Source organism: Arvicanthis niloticus, chromosome 24 (genome assembly GCF_011762505.2).
Source record: "Arvicanthis niloticus isolate mArvNil1 chromosome 24, mArvNil1.pat.X, whole genome shotgun sequence".
Classification (NCBI taxonomy): domain Eukaryota; kingdom Metazoa; phylum Chordata; class Mammalia; order Rodentia; family Muridae; genus Arvicanthis; species Arvicanthis niloticus.
This window is the reverse complement of record NC_133432.1, coordinates 15,897,086-15,923,294: the sequence shown is the minus strand read 5'-3', so window position 1 is coordinate 15,923,294 and position 26,209 is coordinate 15,897,086. Positions and strand designations below refer to the sequence as shown.

The window sequence follows — 26,209 nt, the reverse complement described above, 5'->3', positions numbered from 1 at the left end:
CTGAGGTCTGGATGGGTGTCAACTTTGTCGACTCTCCTTACCATCCATCGGGCATGTGCCGTGTAGGTATGGCCAGACTCAGAGCTGCAGGACTCTGGGATTCAAACCTAGCTGTCGTGATGTAGGTTCTACAGAAACTAGAATCCCTCCTGAATGTCAGTCCGTTCTTCATCATGGAGGTGAGAGCCATCCCCTCACCACCATGTGGACGTCACACAGGGCCACTGGCATGGTCAAATATCTTAGCATCACCTACATAAATGCGTGACCTTTTGCCCAGACAGCCCCCACTGTGAAATTAAACTACAGAACGAAAATCATCAATCTGCCCTGATAGTCAGCTCTCAGCACTTGAAAGGAGGAAGCAAGAAAATCCGAAGCTCAAGGTCACCTCTGCTAATAGTGAATTTGAAGCCAGCCCAGAGGTGAATGACCCTCTGAGAAGACAAAGGTGACATGGCTCTCCTTTCCCCCAGAGTCCCAAGCACAGAGGTAACTTTGGTTCACGGCTTTTTGTTCTTTGCTGCAAAAAACATGTTTGTGTCTAGGAGAGTCCCTCCCTACCCTCCATCCTCTCTCCTGGCCCCCGTACCCGTACGCACTTCCTGCACTTTGCAGCCTTGGTTTGGGCACTCAGATGGCTCTGGGTCTTCCTCTTCTTTCCAGAGTGCTGGAGCGATCAACTGCGTTTCCCATCAGCCAAGGCAATGGAGAATGGGTGTGCATTCAATAGCATGTCTCTGGGAAATTGGGCCTCTTCCAGAACCATCTTCCCATGTCTTCCGGAGCTTTCTCAAGAGAAGTATTAGTTTCTACAGACGCCACTAATTACTCCTGGCTGGGTGCCTGGAAATCACATCTGTGGATTAAGGTGCCACTAGAGCTGAGCTTCCTCTAAGGCCCCAGGAGTCTTGACATACCCCCCATTCAGCATACTTGCTCGCCTGCTTGCTTGTGCTCAGTTTGATTTCTCCACTCATACAGCTCAGGACCCCTTGCCTAGGGAATGGTGCCACCCACAGTGGACTAGGTTTTCTCACATCAGTTAACCTAATCAAGACAATCCCCACAGACCAAACCAAATAAATGCAGACAGTCTTTTACTGAGACCCTCTTTCCAGATGATTCTAGGTTGGATCAGGTCGACAGAGCTAACCATCACAAGGTTATAACTTTAAAAGACAAGACACATCTTTGGGTGCACTTAGCTCAAAGTTGTGGCTGAAGTATGTAAAAGATTAAAGGTTAATCAGCTACAGAATTTGGTTCCTGAAGTCACTTGCCATGCTTAGTCACCTTCAGAGCTTCACAGTAAGAACCTTCCTCAAAAAAACAAAACAACATAAAACAAACAAATAAACAAACAAACAAAAACATAGACCAGGGACATAGTTCACTGGGGGAGGGCTTGCCCAGTATGCACTAGGCTCTGGGTTCCATCTGTAACACTGCACACACCCAGACCCCAGCTTTCACTAAGGGTTTGCCCCTCCAGGCACCATGCTGTGTGCGGTCCAGGCAAGTTTACCAGATCCAGATCCACCTCCATCTCTTGAGGTCCACTCAACGCATTTTCTGCAAATGGAGGCTCACAGGCACTGAGGTAGAGGTCCCCACCAGAGGCCAGATGAGTGAGCCTTGACTCAAATCCGCACATCCAGTGACTTGCTGTACATCAAGATGGCGGGATTTATGCGGCAGCCTCTGGCAGAGTTGTACCCTTAAGGATGGTTGATCTTTAGTGAGGTCCTCCCCCTCCCTGGATGCTCATCTCTGGCGTGTGGTGTGGCCGAGGGCAAGAGACTTGATTCCTTGTGCCTCTGTTTCCCTGTTTGTCAGTGGGGCTGGGGCTGAGAGAGAGATGAGTGGTAATTGGTGAAGCGGACAGGTGTTGCCAAGATCGTATCCAGCTGCTGGTGGCCAATTCAAGTCAACAGTGATAACATGATCGTCTGGCCTTTGTGTTCATCCACTTTGTCCCGGGAGGCGGCGTGGGTGCTGAGATCTGAGGCTGCTCCATGGTGACCTTCTACCTCAGTGTCTGTCCTCATTTGTCCCGAGACTCCAACCTGGTCAGGGGAGGTGACAAAGAGGGAAGAGAATGCCAGAGAGATGGCTCATTAGGGTGAAGGGTTCTTGCTGCCAAGCCCAATAACGTGAATTGGATCCCTGGAACCTACATGGTAGAAAGCCAGACAGACTCCTATAAGTTATCCTCTGGCTTCCACATCCATGCTGTGATGCATCTGTGCCTGTGCACATAATGAATGAATGAATGAATGAATGAATGAATGAATGTGATTTTTTAAAAAAATAACTGAAAGGATCTAAGAAATGTCCTATGTTTCCTGTAATTTTCCCCTAAGTGTATGGCCGTATGGAGCTGAATTAAGACCAACAGGCCCAGGTCTAGCTACCGACTCAGTCAGGGCCTCATCTTCCAAGGACTCAGTTTCCCCTTCTGCAAAGTGGTTGGTGTTGACCCCTGCATCCAGCTGTCAGGACTTAGGGGGTCAGCCCACCCATCAGGGTGTTGACCATGGTGAAAAGTCATGGTGATGATGAACGTGTCCCTGGGGACCTCTCACACCAGGGGACAAGTCAAAGAAAGGCGGAGGAGAGGAAGCCAGCCAGGGGAATGACCATGGCTGTGGGCAGGAGGCTGCGGTTGGCCTAGCAGCCTGGCCTTTGAGGTCTCCTCACAGCTGACCTTCCCAGTCTGGGCTTGCGTGGTTTGTGGTTCAGGAGCAGATAAGTGGACGGGGCTATCAGCAGTCAGGGTCACCGTGTCCTCATGCGAAGTGGAGGCGGAGGATGGGGGGGGAAGGGTGATATTGAATGGGCTTTGTTTCAATGTAGAGGTTGATGGAGGGCCATTGGGAGAGAACCTCATAGCTTGGCCTCACTGTGTCATTGTCCCCTACCCAGACCCACAGCTGAGTCTGGCTGAGTTCTGGCTAGTAAACAAACAAAAACCTGTGGGATTGGAAGGTGCCTGTCTTCTAGCAGATGGGATGTCCACAAACTCCAGTTCTAGGTCGGTTGAAGACACTTGGTGCTTTAAGTCACTTCCAGGTGTCTTTGAGTCACACTGAAACCGTGGGGATTATTGGTCTGGCAGATGGGACAGACACAGAGTAGGGGAGACAGGAGGGGGACTCTGAGGCTCTTCTGGGGAAGCAGCCATCCCCTTTTCATGTTGAGTTCACTGCCCCGTTGCATGCTGGGCCCCTTCCAGGCCCTGGAGCTGCATTGTGGGCAGAGAAATAGGGTCTTGATGGACTGTCTGTAGTACTTAACACCTGCACAAGAGGGGTTGTGGGATAGTGGGAAGGGCTGCAGTGAGTGTATGGTCGGGAGGAGGGGCCTCTGGTGCTGAGGAGAAGTAGCCCCCTTTGAGGGCAAGACAGGAAGCATTTCCATCTGACAGATGGAAACAAAATGAGTGTCCAAAGTAGCTCACAGGTGGTGGCAGCCCTGGAGCAGATGTCAGGGCACCTGTCGGGGCTGCAGGTTGCCGAGGGTCAAAGGTCATGCACACTCACAAGGACAGCCTCTGTCAAACTTAGTAGGTCACAGGTGTTGTTGTTGGTACTGTAAAGGGTGCAGCTGCCACGGGGAAGCTGGTGTCAGGTTCTCAAAAGGCAAGTGAAGACTCACTGTCCCGTGCAGCCATCCTCCTGGGATATCTGGACACCACACAATAGCTGAAGGGGGGGGGTCCTAGTACTTAGTGATGCTGGGTGGGTGAATAGAAAAACCAAATGAAAGAAAGACAGAGAGGTGAGCTGGAGAGATGGTCGAGAGCTCACACAACTCTTCCAGAGGACTCGAGTTCGAGTCCCAGCACCCACATCAGGTGAGTCACAACTGGTTGTAATATCAGCTCCAGGAGATCTGGAGCACAGAGCCGCCCCTCCCCCCCACACACACACACACACATTAAGTCTTCAGAAATGAAGAGAGGACTCTCCAAGAGGGAATAGTATGCAGTCTTACAGAGGAAGAGAGATTCTTTTTTCTTTTTTTGAGACAGGGTCTCACCGTATAGTCCCCAAGTATATAGTTTAAACTTCATGATCCTCCTGCCTCAGCTTTAGAGAGCTGGGATAGCTGCTGCAGAGGAGAGAATTCTCCCTCACTCTGGAACCCGGATGAACCCTGAAGTTAGATTCTGAGAGATGGCAGGATGGTCGCAGCGTGATTGTGTTTACTGGGGCCCTTAGAGCACCCAGGTTATGGGGTTGGAAAAATGGGGTGCTGAGAAGGGAAGGGGAGGAGGAAGGGGGTGGGGTAGAATGAAGACAGAGTCTCAGAAGGACAGATGGAAGGGGGTCTGTGGCCATTAGTAGGGACAATTGCCCAAAGCCATGGGTGTGCATAACACCATTAGAATGGATGCTTTAAAAATGGCCATGCCTTTTAATCCTAGCTCTTGGGAGGCAGAGGCAGGCAGATCTCTGAGTTCCAAACCAGCTTGGACTACAGATGGAGTTCCAGGTCAGCTGAGGCTACAGAGAAACCATGCCTGGGGTTGGGGGGAGTTAGAGGAGTGACAAAACAACAAAACTCAAATCTGGAGACTTTACCACGATAAAAGTGAATCAATCTTTATGGCTGATGTCCCCCGAAGGGACATGGGTCACAGCCCTCTTTACTCTGGCTTGTAGAAAGAGGACCTATTGGTTCCACCCTGATGAATGTCTTAGAAGACCCCAGTTCTCTGGAAATATGGCCCTGAGCTGATAGCCACTACCCTTCCTCTGGGGTTTGGCCCTCAGCCAGTGCACAGCTGGTGGCTCTGTGGTATTGTCCTCACTGAGGTGTTTGTGAGTTGGTATCTTCCTAGGGACAGTCTTGTGCCCCAGGCTGTTGCACACTTTGCCACTGGAAGGGGTCCTCGGGGCACCAGGCAGCATCTCTGGAGATTAGGCTGGAGAGAGCTGAGGATACGGGCCCTGGCCAACCCCAACAGCCTTGTGTGGCGTTGGTTCAATGGAGAACTCACACATTTCTAAATGTTTAGGTCTGTAGCTGCTACTGAAAGAACTTTCTAGAAGTTTCCCACAGACCTCTCACTCAGTCTGAAGTCAGAGCCACCTTCCCTGTGGGGTTGGGCTATACCCAACAGGTGAACCACCTGTGTTTCTGGAGGAGTAGGAGCCAGAGAGGCCTTGGGTGGGCAACAAAGCAGACTGCTTCTGTGTCAAACGCATATCTGGCACGTGGCTGTCGGGAAGCAGAGATAGGAGGAAGATCGTGAATGTGAGGCCAGCCTGAGCCACACACTGAGATCCAGGCTAGCCTGGGTGACATAACCTGTCAGAAAGACTACAAGAAAAGGTTCTCATTTACCATCTGGATTGGATGTTGGTAAGTGATAGCCATTGTCGTTAGCCGGACACTTTGGCACCAGGATCAAGACAAAGAAGCTCCCAGAATCCCTTTTGTTTTGAGACAGGCTCTTGCTGTGACTTTGGCTCTTGTGGAAGTCACACAGCAATCCTTTTGTCTTAGCCTCTTAAGTGCAGGGGTTATAGGCATAAGTTATCATACTAGCTTCCTCTGCGTGGATTGGCTTGACCTAAACTGAGCTGGCCTCTGCATCTGTTGACTTGCTTCTGTGCTTTCAGAGCGGGACCCTGCCTTAGCTCTGCAGTGGCTTGGTGAAGCCCAGCCCGAGGCTGGTGAGATGCTGGTGAGAGTCATAGCTAGTTGCTTCTTGTTGCTGGGTCATGTCACGAGCAAACTGGTCCCAGGTCAGTGAGCTCCGGATTAGGGCTGTGATGGAGGCCTCTAGGAACATCATTAAGTCTTTCACTGGTGTTTTCGCCTCTCTGAGTGATTGACAGATAATTAGGAGTGGGTGACAGGCTTCAGGATTCTGCTTTAATGCCTGATACCCGATGACACTGCGCTGCGGCGCTGCCACCTCAGCTGCCACCTCATGCCAGCAAACATGCGTCTGATGCTCTGAGTGCATTCCTCTCAGGTCCCTGAGTCATGCAGATTAGGAGGCCTCTTCTCCACTCGAAACCGCTCCCCTGAGGGCAGAATCCAGTTCGGTTAACTTTACCTCATAGCGCTAAGTACTGGTTTGGGGCCTTGGAGGTGCCGGGGCAGGTTAGAATGAAAACGAGCGAACAAGCGAACAGATTCATGAATAACCGAATGAACGAATGACTGAATTAATGAATGAAAGAATGAATGAATGAGTGTTCTCAGCCTGTGTTGTTCAGGGCTGAGTGGGAGTGTCAAAGGGTTCAGCCACTATGTGAGCCATGGGGTTAGCGTTAGAGGGAAGGTTGCCTGTGGGCTGCACCCATGTTGGGATGCAACCCCGGCTGAACACCACCTAGTTTTTCAAAAGGAGCCAGAATGGAGGCACTTGAGACTAACCTTGGTTATATCTGACACGGGTAGGGAATGGGAGATGGGACTGAGGAATCAGATGCCACTTTAGTTTGTTGGTTTTTTTTTTTTTTTTTTCCTTCTGGGGAGTATGTGGTGTCAACTTGATACGGTCTAGAATCACCTTGGAGACAAATCTCTGGATGTATCTGTGAAGGAGCTACCCTAACTGGCAGGACCAGATTTAAAAAGAGAGAGAGAGAGAGAGAAAGGGAGCTGGGCCCCAGCACTCATTCATCCGTCTCTGCTTCCTGACTATGGACACAGCCTGGCAAGGTGCCTCTGGCCTCTGCCTCTATTCCCTTTCCACGATGATGGACTGCAGCTTTGATCAGTGAGCCAAATTAGCCTTCCTTAAGTTGCTTCTTATATGCATGCATGCATGCATGCATGTATGTACGTATGTACATCTGTAAGTATGTATGTATGAATGAAGCCAGGGCCCTGTGCACATACCGCGCAAGTGCTCTGGGGTTAATATTTGGCCCTTGGGACTTGAGAATTGATGTTTCTATCGAGTCTGGGAAAATCACTGCTCAACAGAAGCCTGTTAAACAGTAACAGGCCCCAGAGCAAAGAGCCAACCTCACACGACTCCCATAAGGCCTCTCTCGCTGACAGCTGTCCATGGTCCAGACATAGTTTGATGCATGTATCTGCTCCCTGTTCAGCACTGTAGGGGTTCTCCTCTACGGGACTTTATCTGGGCAGTCCTTGTTGCAGGCTACCTTTGGGAGCAGAAAAAGTATGGCCCAGGGATTGACATACACATAGGTGCCCACGTGTCTGTGTCCAGTCCAGTCCAACCTAGGAGCTTCCTGAGGCCTCTGGAGCGACCCTCACTTCTCTTGTCCCCAGGGAAACCCACTAGGTCCTGATGTTGCTCTGGAGGAACCTTCTGATTAGGCCACCTTAGCCCTCTTTCCTGAGGCTCTGACTTATACCAGGACAGGTTCTCTACCCTGTCAAGCTGGGGTCGAATCGAGGTCACAAGGCTTGTATCTTGAGGACACCTTTCTAGCTCTGACCCTAAGATGTGTCTGCCTGTTCCTGTGTGTCACAGGAGCAGACAGAAACCAGTTTTCCTGTAGCCAGAGGGACTCACCAGCCACACCCTTTGACAGCTAGGGTTCATTTGAGGATGGGATTATGCATCCCCCAGTCACTTGAGTGGGGACCTTGGCATCACCCTTGTGTATTAAGCTACTGTTGTAAAACTCTTGAAAACATTTATGGACAACTGGTGGGTGGGTACTGACATTTCTCCAGGATGTACGGTGAACAGGTACTTAGCTCTAGAAGGCAAAGCCATGGCACCGACACAGTCTCACCAGCGTCGTGCACGCATTCTGATTGCCCCGCAGCCTTGCCAGCGCTTGTGATTATCAAGCCTTCTCGTTTTAGCTGTGTTGGTGTATGGCGTAGAGATGGTGGATTTGGGGGATATGTCCAGTTGGTGGGGTGGCTTTATGATGCCACAGGCCACCAGTCTTTATGTTCTGCCATCCTTTGGGTATGGCTTTCCGTCTCAAAGCTGCCTCATGATCCAAGGTAGCCGTGTGGCTCTGAATTTCCCAGTGGGCATGGCGGGTGTTTCACTGAAGCCGCCAGAGCTTTTAGTGTGGTGGGAGGGGCTGTTTTTACACAGATTGGTCCTGGCCATGTTCTTCCCTGGTTTAGGCCTAGCACCCAGCCCTCATGTGCACTGGGAGCTCATTGGAGGCTGTGTGGATGCCGGGAACTGAACCCAAGTCCTTTGTAAGAGCAGCCTGTGCTCCTCACCACTGAACCATCTCTTCAGCCATTCCTGGTATGTGGTGTCTCTACACCCTAGGCTGGATTGTCCTTTGGGGCCCACCCTCCCTGTATGCATGGCTGGTACATTGTGACTGGCTGGCTGGCTCAGAGCTGGCAGGGTATGTCTCAACCCAGATCCAGGGCTGGTGAACCCATTGGCAATGAACACAACTGTTTCTTCTTCCTCCTCCTCTTCCCCTCTCTTCCTTCTCTTCCTCTTGCTCCTCCTCCTCCTCCTCCTCTTCTTGTTTTGAAGACAGGGTTTCTCTGTGTATCCCTGGCTGTCCTGGAACTCACTTTGTCGACTACCAGGTTAGCCTCGAACTCAGAGATCCACCTGCTTCTGCCTCCCAAGAGATGGATTAAAGGTGTGAGCCGCCCTCTACCTGGCTCAAAAAAAAAAAAAAAAAAAAAAAAAAAAATCCTATGTTTTTGAACCTGAAATGTGTTTGCTGTGATTCTTGGGGGAGGAGGAACTGGATTTTGCAATTTCCCAGGTCAGATTAATGATTGCTTTGTGAGGCTGCAGCACCTGAGCTGAGCCGCTGGGCAGGGCCTGGAGAGGCTAGGAACAGTGTCCTGCAGATCCTGTGCAGTCCTGTGTGGAGACAGAGCCTGGGTGAGCTTCCATCTCTGTGATCTTCATGGACCAGAGGCCTCTGAGCCGGATGCCTGTGCCTGGGATATACGGTCAGAGAATTGATGAGGTGAAGTGGCCAGAAGTGTCTTGTTACCCACACAGAGGGTCCCTTGGGTCCCTAGCACCTCCTGTGTGTGATGTGTGTGTGTGTGGCGGGGGGGGGGGGGGAGTTGATCAGCTCCAGCTGACTTTTTGTTTGCTTTTCTTTTGTATGGAGCCTCTGACATCCAAGTGGGTTTGGTTCCTGCAGGCTGACCTTTACCCAGGCCATCAGAATACCCACTAACCCCAGGACCCAGTGCTCACTCCCAGTTTGGCTTGCATAGAGCCTACCTCAGACTCAAATCATTTGTTTATCTGGTGCCCAGCCACCCTACCCAATCCTAGTCTGGAAGAAAGATGGCTTACTCGGTGCTGTTCCACACACCCAGGTCACTGCTGGACATGAAGCACATCCCTCGTGTGTATTGGAGTCGGGGGAACAGGGATCTAAGCAATTGATCAGAACACACACAGGTCCTTGTGCAGAGCGTGAAGATTGCTCCAAGTTTTCCTCTCTCTCAGGCACTTGGTGTGTATTTTGGCAGTCCCCGAGACTTGCAGAGTGGAGTCTGGGTAGCATACGGCTCCCCACAGAAGGAGAACACCTCTGTATATTAGTCTGTCGGTATTGCTGTAATAAAAGATGCAGCCTTGGGTTTTGGCATCACATCTGACGAGGGCACTTTTTGCTGCTGCTGCTGTGAACTGCTGGGAGCAGTTATGGGCCGAGAGATCACAGTGGGAAAACCAGAAGGCAAAGCAAGTCTGCACCACCACAAACCAGCCCTTTCCTGGTGAGGCTATGCCTCTTCTGAGGGTTCCATCAGTCTCACAAAGCTTCATGTGGGAGACCAAGCCTCCAACCATGACCCTAAAGCATGGGAATAAAGCTTTTGCAAACATTTTTAAGATAATGATCTGGGGGTGGGGGAGGGATGAGTATTCTTGAAGAAGACAGAAAAGGGTGTGCAGAGGAGAGGTGTTAGAGAAGCAGAGATGGAGCCAAGAGGCCGTAGGAGGCTGGGGGCTTCATCGCTGGAGCTCAGGGATGCTTTGGCGACAGCTGGCCCAGGAGGTTAGTGCTTGGCAAGGATCCCCACATGGGAGCTGTGGTCACTGGGACCTCCAGGCCTGTCTGGCTCCCCACCTCTCGGGACCATGCTCACATTGTGTGGTCAGCAGTCAGTCCATACAGGAGGCTGGCTGCAAACCTCTTGTGTGGAAGTCAAGGGTCCTTCCAACACTTCCACCATGTCCTATACTGGGCTGGGGACCAGCTGGGAAGTTGAAGCCTGTGGAAGCTGAAAGTATCTTTTTTTTTCCCCCAGACAGAGTTTCTCTGTGTAAAAAGTATCTTTTTTTTTTTTTTTTTAACTTTTGAGAATCACTTAATTGAAAAATGGACAAATTGCTGACAGCGAAGGTAAGATATTGTGCCTCATCACACATCCCAAGGCTTTTGTCCCCAATCTGGACCGGAAAAACCCAAGCCCTGGGTCGTCTCAGAAATATTCTCTTGGGCTAGAGGCACAATTTATTGGCACAGTGTGAGGACTGGGGTTCTGTCTTGGCATCCCCAAGTGCCATATTTTGTGTTATGTTTGTGCATAGATGTGTGTAGAGGTCAGAGGTCAACCTCAGTGTTGTTCCTCAGGCCCAATTCACCTTTATTTTTTTATAAGCATTTATTTTTATTTTATATGTACACATATGTGTATGTATATCTATACACTGTATGCATACTTGGTGACTGCGGAGGCCAGAGGATAGTGTCATATCCCATGGAACTGGAGTTACAGATGGTTGTGAGCCACCAAGTGGGTGCTGAGATTTGAACCTGGGTCCTCTGGAAGAACAGTCAATGCTCTTAACCACTGAACTATTTCACTTTGTTGTTCCAAGGCAGGGTCTCTCACTAGGATCTGAGTCTCACCCAGCAAGCTCCGGGCATCATCCTGTTGTCTCAACCTCTCTAGAGCTGGGCTTACAAGCATATACCACCATACCTGGCTTTGTACCGGGGTTGTGGGGGGGGCAAATTCAGGTCTTTATACTTATGAAGCAAGCACTTTATGACTGAACCATCTCCCTAGGATTCAAAACTCTGTTCTCAAGAACACGGTATGTCAAAGGTGCCCACAGGATGCTGGGACCTCTGGGGATTTGTTCTCCACAATGGCCTAATGGATTATGGCACTCCAGAATTGGCTTGGGCTCCTTCCTCAAAGTCCTCTGAGGTCCTGCCAGGTGCCTGGCGCTGCTCAGAGTTCACGGATGCAACGTGCGCATCATTGGTGGGGTTTTATAGCCTGGCAAGGAGACAGAAGCACGATACACAGGATGAGTTATTAACATTATCGGGAAGGCAGGGAGAGCCTGGGGAAAAAAAAACAAAAAACAGAAAACAATTTAAAAAAAGGGGGGGGGGAAGCTCAGGACTCAGGGTGGGCTGTGTGGGGGTTCCTGAGCACAAACACAAGATCCCAGGAGGCCTTGCCCGTGAGCTTTCCTCTGCAGACATCGAAAGCAGAAAGAACAGCCAGCACGGGTCCCGGGCACTAGTGTGTGAGCATCTAAGGTAGAGCAAAGATGCCAGGCTAGCCTAATGGACTAATGGGCACAGTGGTAAGAGATGCCATTGGGCCAGACAGGCAAAGGCTCGTAGGTCAATGCTAGCATGGTAAAATTTATAATTTAAAAAAAAAAAAAACCCACTTGGTGGGGAATGGCCATACATATGGCAAGACATATGCAGAAGAAATAGGACACTTTTCTGGAGTCTGTTCTATTCTTCTGACATGTGGGTCCCAGGGACCCAACTCTGGTCCTTAGGCTTGGGAATTAAGCACCTTTAATTTTGCCAGCCAAAATCTGAAAGGTGATGTTGAACCCTGAGCTTCAGATAGGGGAAGGCCACACCCCACAGACATTCTGTTCACCACTCCGGTCGCTATACACGAGGCACCTCATGCTTCAGTCTCCCACAACACCCCAAACATCGGCTGTCAGAGGGAACCGCCCATCACCCCATGGTTTTGAGTAAGATTCTGGCTAGGCCTCTGTGCCCAAAAGAGCCAAGCAGGATCTTTGTCTTTGGGGAGCCTGCTTTTCTAGCTCTCCTGAGAGTCCTCTGGGCGGCAAAGAGAGATAATCTGTCCCAGATGAGGGCCTGCGGGCACTCTACTCTGCTGGCCTCTCAAACCCAGAATCCCTCTGGGGCAGAGTTTTCAAACTGGGATGTTATCTTTCTGATATGGGTTGTGACATCCCTGAGGTGTGTGGGCAACTGATGTTTAAAATATGGCGTAAGCGTGGTGGTGATGGTGGAGTGCCAGAGAAATGGCTCAGAGGTTAAGAGGAGTGTGTGTGTGTGTGTGTGTGTGTGTGTGTGTGTGTACGTGTGTGTATGCGCGCGGGTGCAGGTGCCAGAAGAAATTGTTGAATTTCCTGGAAGCTGGAGTTATGGTTTTGAAAGCTATATGATGTGGGTGCTAGGAACTGAATTCAGTCTCCTTGAAGAGCCTCAAGTGCTTTTAACCACTGAGCCAGCTCCCCAGCTCCCCCTGCCCCACTCCCCACAAATTAAAAATAAGCGAATAAATAAAAAGTCTAAATCACGGTAAGAGCCAGGTGTAATGATATCCCAGGATCCCTATAATCCAGACACTGAGGAGGCAGAGGCAGAAAGATCAGGAGTTCTGGGTCATCCTCAGCTACAAAATGGGTTCAAAGCCAGCCTGTGCTACATGAGACTTCATATCATTACAAAGAAGCCCCCAAACATTCTAGAGGGTAAAATATCAAGTCAAAAATACTGGAGTTGGGGTGGAAGTCATTTTGTACTGGAGAGGTTGCCCTGGTTGGCAGGCGGCATTTGGAAGCTGGCATTTGGGGTGCTGTGCCAGATTGGGGCTCCACAGAGCCATGGGGCACTGCACAGATATGATCTACTTCAGAAGTGCACACAGCTGCCAGCTGGCTGCCCAGGTTGTGTACCTCACCCCTCCCCTTACTTATTTAGCTTGTGTTTCTGATGGTTTGCACAGTGTTCTGGGAAATTATATCCTACTTGACTTTACAGTTGACCTTTTTAAAATGATGGGTGAGTTTCAGTTTGGGTATACAGTGTTTGGGGCCAGCGAGATGGCTCAGTGGGTGAAGGCACTTGCTGCCAAGCCTGATGGCCTGAGTTCGATCCCTGGGGTCCACATGGTGGAAAGAAGGAGAACTCCTGCGAACCGTCCTCTGACCTCCACACATGCGTCCTGGCATGTGCAACCCACACACATACCCATATACACAAACAAGTAACTGTAAAGATTAAAAGAATAAAAACCTTTACTGAGACATGCCATCCTTGTCTGTTGTAGAATTCCTCTCTGTAGGACTCACACCCTGTGCATTTTTGCTTCTGTATTCTCTCCTCCAGTAGTACACTAAATCCTTCCCTTCCCTTTTTCGTTTTGAGATGGTCTTATGTAGCCCAGGCTAGCCCAAAACTCATTATACAGCTGAAGATGACCTGAGACTCCTGATCCTTCCTGCCTGTGCTTTTGGAGTGCTGGTGTGACAGCTGTGACAGCTGTGGCCACTGTGGCCACTTTGTTCAGGGCTGGGGATGGACCTGATTTAGTCCACCAGGTCACACACACATGGAGTCATGAGCACCCGTGAGACTTGCCTCCTGTTGCCAGAGGCAGGTTGATAATCTCTCAGCAGCTCTCCAGATGTTTCCTAGAGCCTCATTTTATAAACAGTCCTGTCACGGGTAGACACGGAGCCCGGCACGCTCTTGCAGCGGGCCAGCCTTTGCTGGAACGCCCTCCTGGGATCTTTTCCTGGCAAAGCCTGTTTTGTCTTTGTTTTGTCCTCTTGGTGTTGTGAGGAGGGCGACTGCTGTGCAGCAAGGCTGGCTCAGACAGTCAGCCAACCCTCTGCCTCAGCTGCCTGAGCACTAAGGTGACTAGCGCATGCTCCAACAGCGTGGGCAAGCTCTCTTCCACTGGAGCAACATCTTTTGTTTGTTTTGTTTTTTTGTTTTGTTTTGTTTTCCGAGTGAGCAACATCTTTATAATATTGTTTATTTAGTCTTTGAGAACCGCACAACTTTCATACAACGCATTTCAGTGATACACGCTGGCTACTCCTCCCAGATCCCTCTACAGGCCACTTCTGACTTTATATCCATTTGTTTTTGTTTTGGTTTGGTTTTATTTTTGTTTTCCCCCTTTGAGTCAGGGTCTCACTATATATAACTCTGGCTGGTCTCAAACTCACACAGATCTTTGTGCCTCTGCCTCCCAAGAGTTGAAGTAAAGGCATGTGCCACCATATCCAGTACTTTCTTCTTGTCTTTTCTCTTTTCCCCCTTAACTACTCATTCAGTCCAATTACTGTGGCCCATATGCACATAGGTGGGGGCGGGGGGCAGTTTTACACTATACGGATTTAGCCAAATAGCAGTACTGGGTGGAATGGGGGTACAGTAACCCCAGATCCTGTGAGCTCCCAGCATTTGATTCTTGGCCAGATTTATAGTAGCAGGCATGTTTTTCACCCTGTGGAGAAGGCCTTAAATCCAGTCAGAAAGTGATTGGCTGGCACCATGATATTTATGTTACTAGTGCGTCCATGGGCATACCTTACCCATGATAACCTGCAGGGTAGCATGCAGGGGTCATAGCTGGGTGGGCCTGTGGGTGGATTTTTTTTCCCACTCCTGCAGTCTGCATAGCACCCTCCTGCAGTGTGAAAGCTGAACGCCAGCCTTCTTTCTCCGAGTCCTGTGATCAAAGTGTGTGGTACATCCTCAGCTATAGGGTCTAACCATCAAGTTCCCGAGCAACTGAGAACAGTGGCTAACAGCCTGTATTGTTGATGTCACCAGGTGACAGCGATGCCAGGGTCCTGCCTGATCCAGTCACCATTCCTTGCCAACTTCTGGTCTTTGCCAACTCTCATTTAAGACCTGTCAGTGGCCCATGCGGTGGACACAGTGCTTGGTCCATGGCAAGACCTCATATGTCACCAGGGTAAAGCGACCATGATTGTCACTGTCTCACGGGAATATGGTATTGGCCAAGGGTGGGAGGTGTAAATACCTGGTTTGGTGCACCCGGGGACACTCTGCCTGCTGGTGCCAGGGTCTCAAAATGCCTCTCTGTCTGCATCAGATGTTCAGGTTGTGGGTAACCAACTGCCACAGCTATAGGAAGGGCATGCAGGCATCTCTTAGGTGAACCCAGCAGAGGATTTTCTTTCACTGAGTCCCATCGAGGACAGGCTAGACCCAGCCATGGCTTCAGTGACTCAGGCCTTGAAGTATTCAAGGACAAACTCAGACCCAGAGAGGCAGGCTAGGCCTGAGAGAGTGTGACCCAGTGTCCGTCTGCCTTGGAGTCCACCCTAACACGGGCCTGGACCCAACCTGACAGTTCTGGCTTGCCACCTCCGCTGGAGCCTCTGCCTGTTGTTTCTGGCTGTTTAGGGACAGTAGGGTGGTTGTCCTTGTCCTGGCAGTTCTAGTTCAAAGACAGTCAAAGGTGATGTAAGCTGCCGGAGACTTGGCTTTTGGACATTGCTGTCTTTCTCTGATGAGCTGGGGGGTGGTGACTCTTAGCTCTGTGGCATAGCAGAGGTCCGAGATCAGGAAATGGTCTACCTCTTCCCTCTAGCCTGGGAGAAAATCGGAAGTTCTGTTTTGAGACAGAGAGTCTCATTCACTGTGTATCCCAGGGTGACCTCAAAGTTACCATCTTCCTGCTACTGTGTCCCAAGTGCTAGGATGACAGCCCTGCATGACTGGACCCAGGGCTGCCTGCCTGCTAGGCAAGCACTAAGCCACGCCCCCGGCCCTGCTGGCTGTTTTTCTGTCCCTCACAGCTGGTGATTCAAGAATCCAGTCCTCTTCCCCCTCCCTGCTCTCTCCGTGTGGCACACAGCACTGGCTTCCCCTCGAGGCAAAGAGCCCCTGTCTCCCCGATTTGGTAAAAACTTCACGAGGCTGGGAACAGACAACCTGTCTGCTTCCCACTCCTGTATGCCACTGGGGGACCTCACCTGTCAAAAGTAGCTGCTCACAACACGCTTGATGAATGAATAAGTGGGCGAATGAAGGAATTAATGAATAAAAGAACAAAGGGATGAGGGAGTAAAAATGAAATGATCAGTGAATGAATGAATGAACGAATGAATGAATGAATGGAGTGACAGCCACCTCTGCAGGGCTCCAGCCCTAGGAGCACCTCCCCTGATGAGCACTGTCTCAGCCAGTCTTGTTTTACTGTGAAGAGAGACCAGGATGAAGATAACTCTTACAAAGCATTTAACTGGCGGTTGTTTACAGTTTCAGAGGCTTAGTCCGTTATCCTCATGGCTGGGAGCATAGCAGCAAGTGAGGTGGCCATGGTATTGTTGGAGCAGTAGCTGAGACCTTACATTCCTGAACAACAAGCGGGGTGGGGGAGGGAGAGAGGGAGGGAGGGAGGGAGCCAGAGAGAGAGAAACCCTGGGCTTGGAGTGGGTTTTTTATTTTTTAAGATGTATTTATTTAATGTATATGAGTACACTGTCGCTGTCTTCAGACACACCAGAAGAAGGAATCGGATCCCATTACAGATGGTTGTGAGCAGTCCGTGCTCTTAACCGCTGAGCCATCTCTCCAGCCCTGGAGTGGGCTTTAGTAACCTCAAACTCTGCCCCTAGCGACACGCCTCCTCAGACCAGGCCACACCTCCTCTGACAAGGACACGCCTCTTTCTTTAACAAGAACAGACCTCCTCCGACAAAGCCACGCCTCTTCCTCCAACAAGGCCACACCTCCTCCGGCCAGGACACACCTCCTAATCCTTCTAAGCAGTTCTCCAACTGGAGACTACACGTACAAATAACTGAGCCTGTGGAGCCGGTCTCATTCAGATCACCACAGCCGCCTCTCCAGATGAGCCTTTGAGGTCCTTGGCACAAAGGTCTCAGGCAGCTGTTGCAGAGCCATAAAGTGGGGAAGCCCCTCCTCATACACCTCTCTGTGTCTCCCTACAGAATGTCCGCATAGACCCGAGCAGCTTGTCCTTCGGGATGTGGAAGGAGATCCCTGTCCCCTTCTACTTGTCTGTCTACTTCTTCGAGGTGGTCAACCCTAACGAGATCCTAAGCGGCCATAAGCCAGTAGTCCGGGAGCGTGGACCCTATGTCTACAGGTGAGGCCAGGCAGGGTGGGGTGTGGTTGTGAAGGTGGGGGGCATCTGCTACGCTGAGCCTTGGAAACTGGTTGCTCCAGAGACAGAAGCGGGAGGCCATAATGGCTGACAGTCTGTGGAGAGACGATGTGTGTCTGAGGCTAGTGGGTACGTGCATGTGTGTCCGGGGGTGAGGGTTAATGTGCGTGTGTATGTGTCATCATGGGGGCGGGGCACAGAGCACCCAAGAGCACACGAAATGGGCAAAATGGCTGCTATTGAGTCAGAAAAGTCAAAGGGGCGTGGAAGTGAAGCCAGTTACAAGGCACCTAAGAGGTGAGCCGCAAGCAGGGAGGGGACAAAGAATGGAGTGGGTTTGTGTCTTAGACACAGCCTGTGTGGGCTTGTGTGAGGAGCGTTGTGACTTTAAGCATGGGAGGGAGACACGTGAGCCTGGGACAGTAGGATGACCAGTACAAAGGTCCTGAGGCAGGAGCGTTGAGGAACAATGAGGGGGCCGGATTGTGGTACAGGTTCCCCTGGGGCAGAGAGGTGTAGGGTCTGAGGCTTGCCTGCCAGTAGCTCTCTCCTCAGATCCCTGTGGGTGCAGCCACCTGCTGAGGTGGGAGTATTATTGTTCCACTCTACGGATGCAAAAACTGAGGCCCCACAGGTGAACAGACTCATTCAGGGCATGTCCCAATCCTGGGCTCTCATGGTTAAAAACTATGGATTCAGGAGTGGCTGCCTGGACCTCCACCTTAGACAGAGAGTTTTACTTCTGTATGCCTGTTTTCCCATCTGTGAGATAGAGGTAGTGGTACCCACTGTGGGTGGGTTCAAGGATCAGATGAGATAGTTGGAGCCACTTAGCTCTGTCTGGCGTGCAATAAACTCTCAGTAAACGTTGCCTGTGTGGATATCTGCTCGGTGCTGGTTGTCAAGTGGAAGGGAGACATGGGATATGGGGTTGTTTTCTAGAGAGGCTCAGAGAGCCTTGTGGCTCACAAGGGAGAGCAGAGAAGAGCTGGTTGGGGGTGGCAGTGTCTTGCCCTGGGCAGACATTGAGGAAATAAACAAGAGGTGGCAAGCTTGATTTGGTTGACCTTGGTGCTGTTGGGTATCCATGTACCATCATCCCTGGCTCCCAAGGTGTGTTGGGAGATGATGGGCACTTCCATGTGGCCCCACAGAGCCAACTGACTCAATATCTTTTTACAGGGAGTTCAGACAAAAGGTCAACATCACCTTCAACAACAATGACACGGTGTCCTACATGGAGACCCGCAGCCTCCATTTCCAGCCAGACAAATCCGAGGGCTCGGAGAGTGACTACATTGTACTGCCTAACATCTTGGTCCTGGTGAGACTGTGGCCCCGTGTCCACCCCATACCAACTCGGCTTCCTCCCCTATTGTCCTTCATGGGTCATCGAGCAAGGGCCACTCCAGCTCCACTGTCTCCATGGTGACCACCTCCTCCTTCTCATTGCCTTATCTCCCATCTGAGTCTCTGCGACCTCCACTGTGGTCCCTGGGGAAGCACGAAGGTCAGCGCCACTGGGGGCCACTGGGCAGGTGGGAGTCAGGAAGAGCAGGCCTTTATTGAGCATAGTGTTGGGTCACTGAGTCCGTGCCTTGGTGCATGCTGGGATCCGCTCAACCCAGCTGTCCAGGGGAGGAAGCAAAAGTCAGGCAGAGGCAGGGAATTTACACTGGGGCCAGGAGGACCCTCTCCAAGGACAAGATCCCAGATACCAATTGGGCCAGCGTTACCAAGCCAAGATCAGATTCTGTGGTCAGACACCATGGTTCTCACTGGAAGTTTGAGGACTGGGTGCATGGTGGTAGTGGGGGTGTGCAGGGGGAGACAGCTGAGGCATGACATCACCAGGTATGCACGGCCATTCCCAGTGACACTAACTTGAGAGATTGGAAATGTGAGCCTTGTGTGATTTTCATACTTTTTGGAAGATTCTTTTGATCCCCCCCAATGCCACCCCCAACCATAGGAAATTGTTGAAAATACCAGCTCTCCTGCAGCCAATGTGGCTTTCCCCTTCAGCCACCTTGCCTCAAGTCTATTTTCAGAGGCGTCCCCAGGGTTCGATGAGGCTGGAGGGACACTTTTAGTTTTTATTAATTTATTATATTATTATTAGCGTCATCATTATTTTGAGACGGGGTCTCACTGTACAGCCGGAGCTGCCCTGCAACTTATTATGTAGACCAGGCCGACCTTGAACTCCCAGAGTTCTGCCAGCCTCTGCCTCAAGCGCTGGGCGTGGGCCACCACATTTGGCACTATTTATCCCATTTTTGATATTAAAAAGCAACAGTATTCTGTGCCGGGCCAGCAGGATGGCTCAGTAGGTAAAAGGTGCCTGTCACTAAGTCGGATGCTCTGGGTTTAATCTCCAGGGCCCACACGACTGCCTCACGTTGCCCTTTGACCTCTATACATGCGCTATGGCACCCCTCAATAAATATAATAAAAGCCCTGTGTTGAAGGAGACCTGTAAGTGTCGGTGGGTAGGCATCACGCACTCGCTGAAAAGAACCTGGAAACACCAGCCATGCGTTGCCTTGGAGGCAGAGGGTGGCTTTTGGTTGAAAAAACCAAAGGGCCCAGATGTTCCATGCGGAGGAAAAGCAAATGCAAGAAACTATAAACTCAACTGCACTCGGGGTAATTAGACCCTGGAGGGCTTGTGGGGGAGTAGATGTTCTGGGCTCCCAGTGTTGAGGTGGGGAGGAGACATGAGAAGTGAGGTGGTATCCCTGTAATGAGACTGAGGCAGGAGAATGCTGAGTTCCAAGTCAGCCTGGACTACCCGCTGAGACCTTGCTGTAGAAATGTCCAAGAGGAGGCTATGGGGAGTTGGGGGGTCTTCCCCCCCCCCTTTTTTTTGTTTGTTTGTTTTTTTTTGGTTTTTCGAGACAGGGTTTCTCTGTGTAGCCCTGGCTGTCCTGGAACTCACTCTGTAGACCAAGCTGGCCTCGAACTCAGAAATCCTCCTGCCTCTGCCTCCCGAGTGCTGGGATTAAAGGCGCGTGCCACCACTGCCCGGCTGGGAGTCTTTCTCAATATGCTGTGTTTCTAGGCTCATGTTACTGATAGAGTAGGGTTCACATCCTAGTTATATACAGGGTATCCACATCTTTGCTGGCCCCCTTCCGGGTTAGGCCTTCTCTTAACCTTGGCTCTAGCCTCAACTGTTCTCTTGGTGAGGGATGGCATGGGATCTTTCTTCTCTGTGTCCCGGCTCTGCAGAGTGTCTCCTGGTGGTTCACTGGCTCCATTCAGGTCTCAGGTGTGGCCCTACGGATACAGTGGCTGAGGAGGGCTTCTGGACGTCAGGCCTGAGCTTCCTGTCTGCCTCTGAGTCCTTGTGGAGCTCAGTCTGAAGCCCTTGGGTGTTCTCACAAGTCCATGTTGTCCTGACAACAAGGACCAGAAAAGGATCCACACTGAGGGCCCAGGCTCTTTGCCTGAAGCCCTGTTGAAATTGGGGGGATGGTGTCTCACCATGTCCTTGGCTTTCCAGGGAGGGGCAATCATGGTGGAGAACAAGCCTGCAAGCCTGAAGGTGATGATGACCTTGGGGTTGATCACCATGGGCCAGCGGGCCTTTATGAACCGCACGGTTGGTGAGATCCTGTGGGGCTATGAAGATCCCTTCGTGAATTTTCTCAACAAATACTTCCCAGATATGCTTCCCGTCAAGGGCAAGTTTGGCCTGTTTGTTGGGGTAAGTGTCTTCCTTCCACGCAGAGAGTTGGGGTGTCTCTCAAGGACCCTAACTCAAACCAGCCTAAATAAAACTGGAAACTTCTCAGCTCATATAAAAGAGGAGATGCCAGGATTACATTCAGGTGCGGCTTGATCCAGTTCAAGTCAGGGATGTGACTGGGGTTTAGCCTAGAAGATTAGAGGTGCTGTTTGGGGAAGGAGGAGGACTGGATCCTCCAAGCACATATCTCAAATGTTCCCATCAGTGCGACTCAGAGGCACCCACTTATTCTCAGTGTTGACCTTTGTTAAACTGAGCTAAGTAAGATTTGGTCTCTGACCCCTGACCCCAACTCCCTGCTATCAGCTCAGCTTTCTCTGTGGGGTCCACTGGCAGGGTGTGCTTGCAGTGAGGGTCAGTAGCATAACCCACACCCTCCAGGACCTGTTTAATGAGCTCACATGATTAGAGCCCTGGCCTGCTCTTCATGAGGACCCAGGTTCAATTCCCAGCACCCACATGGCGGCTTCACAACTATCTGTAATTCCGGTTCCAAGGGCTCTGATGCCCTCTTCTGGCTCGCTCAGGCACTGCATGCACTGGAAAGATTCAGACACGTACAATCTTGTGGAGAGTAGACTGTGGGTAAGGTACTTGTGTCTCCTAGTGACTGGATGAGGACTCCATGGGTTGAACTCGTAACAAGGGCAGTAGGTTGAATGCCTAGTTTACAGAGTCGGAAGCCCCGGGTAAAGCCCTGTTCCTGCACCTGCCTTTCCCAACACCCCTTATGTAGACTCCCTCTTTCTCTCCTCCTCACAGTGGAGGTGTGGGGCTCCAGGGTGGGGCACTGTGTGAACAGTCAAGGAGACGGAAGGAGAGCACATTCCACTGAGACCTGTTCCTCAGCCATTCTGTGATTGACACAGCTCTTGGTTCTGTAACCTTTGACCCTTCTACCATCACTGGCCCTTCCACTGAGCTTCTAGATCCTTCTGGGGAATTTGTATTAAATTCCTTTCTTTCTGTTTTTTGTTTGTTTGTTTGTTTGTTTGTTTGTTTTAATTGAGACTCTCTATGCAGTCCTGGCTATCCTGGAATTTGCTATGTAGACCAGGCTGGCCTCAAACTCACAGACATCTGCCTGCCTCTCTCTCCTGAGTGCTGGGATTAAGGGTGTGTGCCACTAAGCCCCACTTAAATGCCCTTTTTCTTAATTAGCTGTTGGGCCTGATTGAGTAGGTTTGTCATCTGTGTGCATGGAAGTATGAGGCAGGAGGATGGCGAATTCAAAACCTGGACAATTTAGACCCTGTCTCAAAAATGTAAAAAGGACGGCTGGGGGCTGGGGGAGGGGTGGAGCTAGAGAGATGGCTCAGCTGTTAAGAGCACTGACTGCTCTTCCAGAGGTCCTGAATTCAATTCCCAGCAACCACATGGTGGCTCACAACCATCTGGAATGGGATCCGATGCCCTCTTCTGATGTGTCTGAACACAGTGACAGTGTGCTCACATATATAAAATAAATAAATCTTTTTTAAAAGGGGGAGGTGGAGGAGGAAGGCTGGGGGTGTGGCTCAGTGGACAAGCACTTGCCCACGTGTGTAAGGCCCTGGGTTGTGTCCCCGTCATTTATACAGCAGTGAGGGGACAGGCCCACAGCTAAAGAACAGGTGGGCTTGTGCCTATGTCCAGATCTATGCCCGGGGCTAAAGGTGCTGTTCCCTGCTGTCTGCAGATGAACGACTCGAGTTCTGGGGTCTTCACCGTCTTCACGGGCGTCCAGAATTTCAGTAGGATCCATCTGGTGGACAAATGGAACGGACTCAGCAAGGTGAGCAGGAGGGGAGACGGCCCCCAACAACTGGAGCAGAGACTAACCTGGGACAAGTCTTGGCGGATGGCGAGACCTTTGGAGAGGGTGTTCGGGTCACCCAAGGACGTAACGAATCCCACAACTGTCCCTGCAGTGTGTCTGTTGGGAACTCTGTACTCCTCTGTTCCTGAGTTTTCATTTATAAGGCAGACAGGAAGACAGTCCCATAAAGATAAGACAATGAGGCCCAGCACCTTGCTTAGGCCCACCCGGAAACCCCCAACGCTGCTTATAGAACCCAGCTTCCTGGCCATTTACCCACCACCACGCCTCTGTGTACCCAGAGAAATGTGTTTTCCTTCCTTCTTCGAATACACAGAAATCCTGTCATGTGCTATTTTGCTGCTGGCTTTTCTTCTTAGGGCATCTTTATGTATGTGTTTTTGTTCTGTTGTGTTGCCCAGAGGCCCAGGTACTAAAGATAGAGCCCAGGCCGTGTGAATCCTTGACAAGGGCACTACCACTGAACTACACTTCTGTCCCTCACTGGGGGATTCTGGGCTGGGGCTCCACCACTGAGCCACGCCCTCAGCCTCTCACTGGGGGATTCTAGGCAGGGATGCTATCACTGTCCGTCACTGGGGGAATTCTAGGCAAGCTTTCCCTGCTAATCTCACTGTCTCTACTTTTTCTTCTCAAACTTTTTAGTTTTATTTTATGAAATAAGGTCTCAGTGTGTATCCCAGGCTAGCTTCAAACTTTCAAGCCTCCTGTCTCAGTTGCCTTGCAAGTGTGTGTTACCACACCCAGCCAACAGCCGTACTTAGTAGGTACTGTTCACAATAACCAGCTCCTGTTTTATATGCATTGGTGTTTTGCTTGCATGTATGTCTATGGAATTGGAATTACAGACAGTTGTGAGCTTCCGTGTGGGTGCTGGGCATTGAACCCAGGTCCTCTGGAAGAACAGCCAGAGCTATTAACCACTGAGCCATCTCTCCAGCCCCTAATCAGCTTCTTTCTAATATGAAAAGCCTGATTGAAAGAGCTCTTAACTGCAGATTGGCAAGTGCATCGTTTAGTTTTGTTGTTGTTGTTGTTGTCGTCGTCGTCGTTGTATTGTTTTTGAAGCAAGGTCTCTGCGTAGTCCTGGCTAGCCTGGAACTCAATATTGTACAGATGACTTAACTGAGTCCCCAACAATACTGTATGTTCTGGTCCCACTGCGGGGAGCAGGAAGCTGGGCTGGATGCTCTGTCCACAACAGCCTGCTCACAGGTTTGGATATGACAGTGTCTGCACTAGGGCATGTATTGGGTGCAGGCGTTGGCTGTCTCTCAAGGCTATGTCTTCTCCTGTCCTCCTGCAGATCAACTTTTGGCATTCGGAGCAGTGTAACATGATCAATGGGACTTCCGGGCAGATGTGGGCACCATTCATGACACCCGAATCCTCGCTGGAATTCTTCAGCCCGGAGGCCTGCAGGTAACCTTCGTGTGGTGACTCCCTATCTCCTAACAGGAAAATCTGCTTCTGAGATGATTCAGGGTCCACTCAGATAGCTTCTGGGGACTGTGCTCAAAGTGTCTGGCCCTCTTGTACTATGGCTCAGTGGTTTTTCTTGTCTCAGTGACGGAATACCTGACAGAGGTGACTTGGGAGGTTGCTGAGGGCTCCATCATGGTGGTGGTGGTGGTGGTGAGGGGTGATTGTAGGAAAGGGTCAAGGTCTTGTAGCTTGGGCTTCACCATCCCAGGGTCCCAACTGTGGCCTGGCAATGCACAGGTGGGTCCTCGGAGACCAATTCCCAGGTTGTTCCCTAGCCCGTGTTCCATTCTGGCCCCGCTGGAAATGACCGTGGCCTGGGGACTCACTGGGGTGATCTTTGAGCCCTCTGCTTCTCTAGCTAACACAGGCAGCCATGTTTCGTGCCAGGTGTGAATACAGCCACAACGGGGTGGGCAAAGTCTGTGTGCTTTGGTGGCTGTGTCCCATAGGGAGCTTTTAAAAGCAGAACTTTGTTATTTTTTTTACATTTTATTACTGGTTTTTAATTACATGTATCTGTGTGAGTATGTGCACATGAGTGCAGGTGCCTGAGGAGGCCAGCAGAGGGCGTCAGATCACCTTGTAACAGGTGGCTGTGAGCTGCCCTATGTGGATGCTGGGTATCGAACTTGAGTCTTTCTCTTAACCACTGAGCCACCTCTCCAGCCCATTTGTTTACTTATTTGTGTGTGTGTGTGTGTGGTGTGTGTGTGTGTTTTCTGTGCTGATAATGGAACCCAGGGCCTCACACACACTAAGTAGGTGGTCTGAGTCATGCCGCAGTCCCTAAATAGGATTTCAGACTTAGAGAAAACATCTTCAGCCCAGCCAAACCAGTGATCTCTGTCAGTAGCACAGGTGACTGAAATGGCTCAGGGCTGGGGAGATGATTCACTCAATAAAGTACACACCAATCAAGCAAGACCTGAGTTCAGCCCCAGAACCCACACAGCTATGTATGCCTAGCAACCCAGCTCTGGCAAGGTGGAGAATCCCTAGAGCTGGCAAGTCAATTCAGCCTGGCAGAATCCTGTGAGAGCTGGGTGCAGGCCAGGTGCCCCTTTCCTTCAGTCCTTCGTGGGGTGTTCTCCAAAAGCAAAGGCCTCTTCTTACAGTCACAAGGATCAAAATCGAGGAATTTAACATTGACCTAATAAGAGCCTCTGAGTCGCTGCTGCTGCATAAAATAGAAAGCAAACCATGCTCATAATTTCAGATTAGGGTCCATCCTTGTGGCTGGGGGTAGGTATCAAAGCAGGAACTCTGGGCAGCTAGTCAATTCACTTACAAGAGCAGAGAGTCAAACTGAATGTACTCATGCCTGCGGCTGTCTCCATTCTTATACAGTCCTCGACCCAAACCTAGGGAATGGTGCCACCCACAGTGGGCTAGGTCTTCCTACATCAGTTAAGGGAATCCAGACAATTTCACACAGTGAGAGTCTCCTCAGAGGAGATTCTAGCTCTGTCAAATTGACGTTTAAAACTTACCATCACACTGTGTGAAAATATTTCCTGAGAAGAGCTTTTGCTTAGTGTTGTGTCTTAAAAATCTGGATGTTGGCCAGGTGTGGCAGTGCATGCCTTTAATCCTAACACTTAAGGCAGAGGCAAATAGATCCTTGGGAGTCTGAGGCCAACCTGGTCTACATAGCCAGTTTCAAGCTACATAGAGAGACAATTAGGACTACGTAAAGAAAAGAGAGAGAGAGATACCCAATGTCTTGTCCTGTTTTGGTTCATCCCAATTGGCTTCCTGTTGTTTTGTTTTGTTGTTTTGAGATGAGGTCTCACTGTGTAGCCTGGCAAAAGTATCCTCCTGCCTCAACCTACTCAGTCCTAGAATTAAAGCCACGAGCCACCACACCCAGTGCTCTGGACTCTCTCTGTTTTGATTATTAATCAGACATACGTGTGGTGTTGAGCATGAACAACGTGGGTCACCGGGGCCTTGTTATCCATCAGAAGAGTGTTTGAGGCCAGACAATGGGGTGAGTGGATGGAGAGGAGTCAGGATGGACAAAGGGGACCAAGAGAGCTGAAGTC

General features: G+C 50.6%; 1 protein-coding gene across 5 annotated transcripts in view; it reads left to right on the top strand.

Moving 5' to 3' along the window:
• The window catches only part of Scarb1 (scavenger receptor class B member 1), a 66,031-nt gene that overhangs the window by 21,492 nt on the left and 18,330 nt on the right, over window positions 1-26,209 (top strand). For 4 of the 5 annotated variants that reach the window (XM_076922960.1, XM_076922958.1, XM_076922959.1 and 1 more), the window contains exons 2-6: window positions 16,931-17,088; window positions 18,289-18,430; window positions 20,615-20,818; window positions 22,539-22,634; window positions 23,986-24,101. In XM_076922960.1, the coding sequence (XP_076779075.1) occupies window positions 16,931-17,088; window positions 18,289-18,430; window positions 20,615-20,818; window positions 22,539-22,634; window positions 23,986-24,101 (716 nt within the window). Of the gene's footprint in view, window positions 1-8,773; window positions 8,916-16,930; window positions 17,089-18,288; window positions 18,431-20,614; window positions 20,819-22,538; window positions 22,635-23,985; window positions 24,102-26,209 lie in introns of those variants that run through there. The other variant, XM_076922961.1, reaches the window with a different exon arrangement.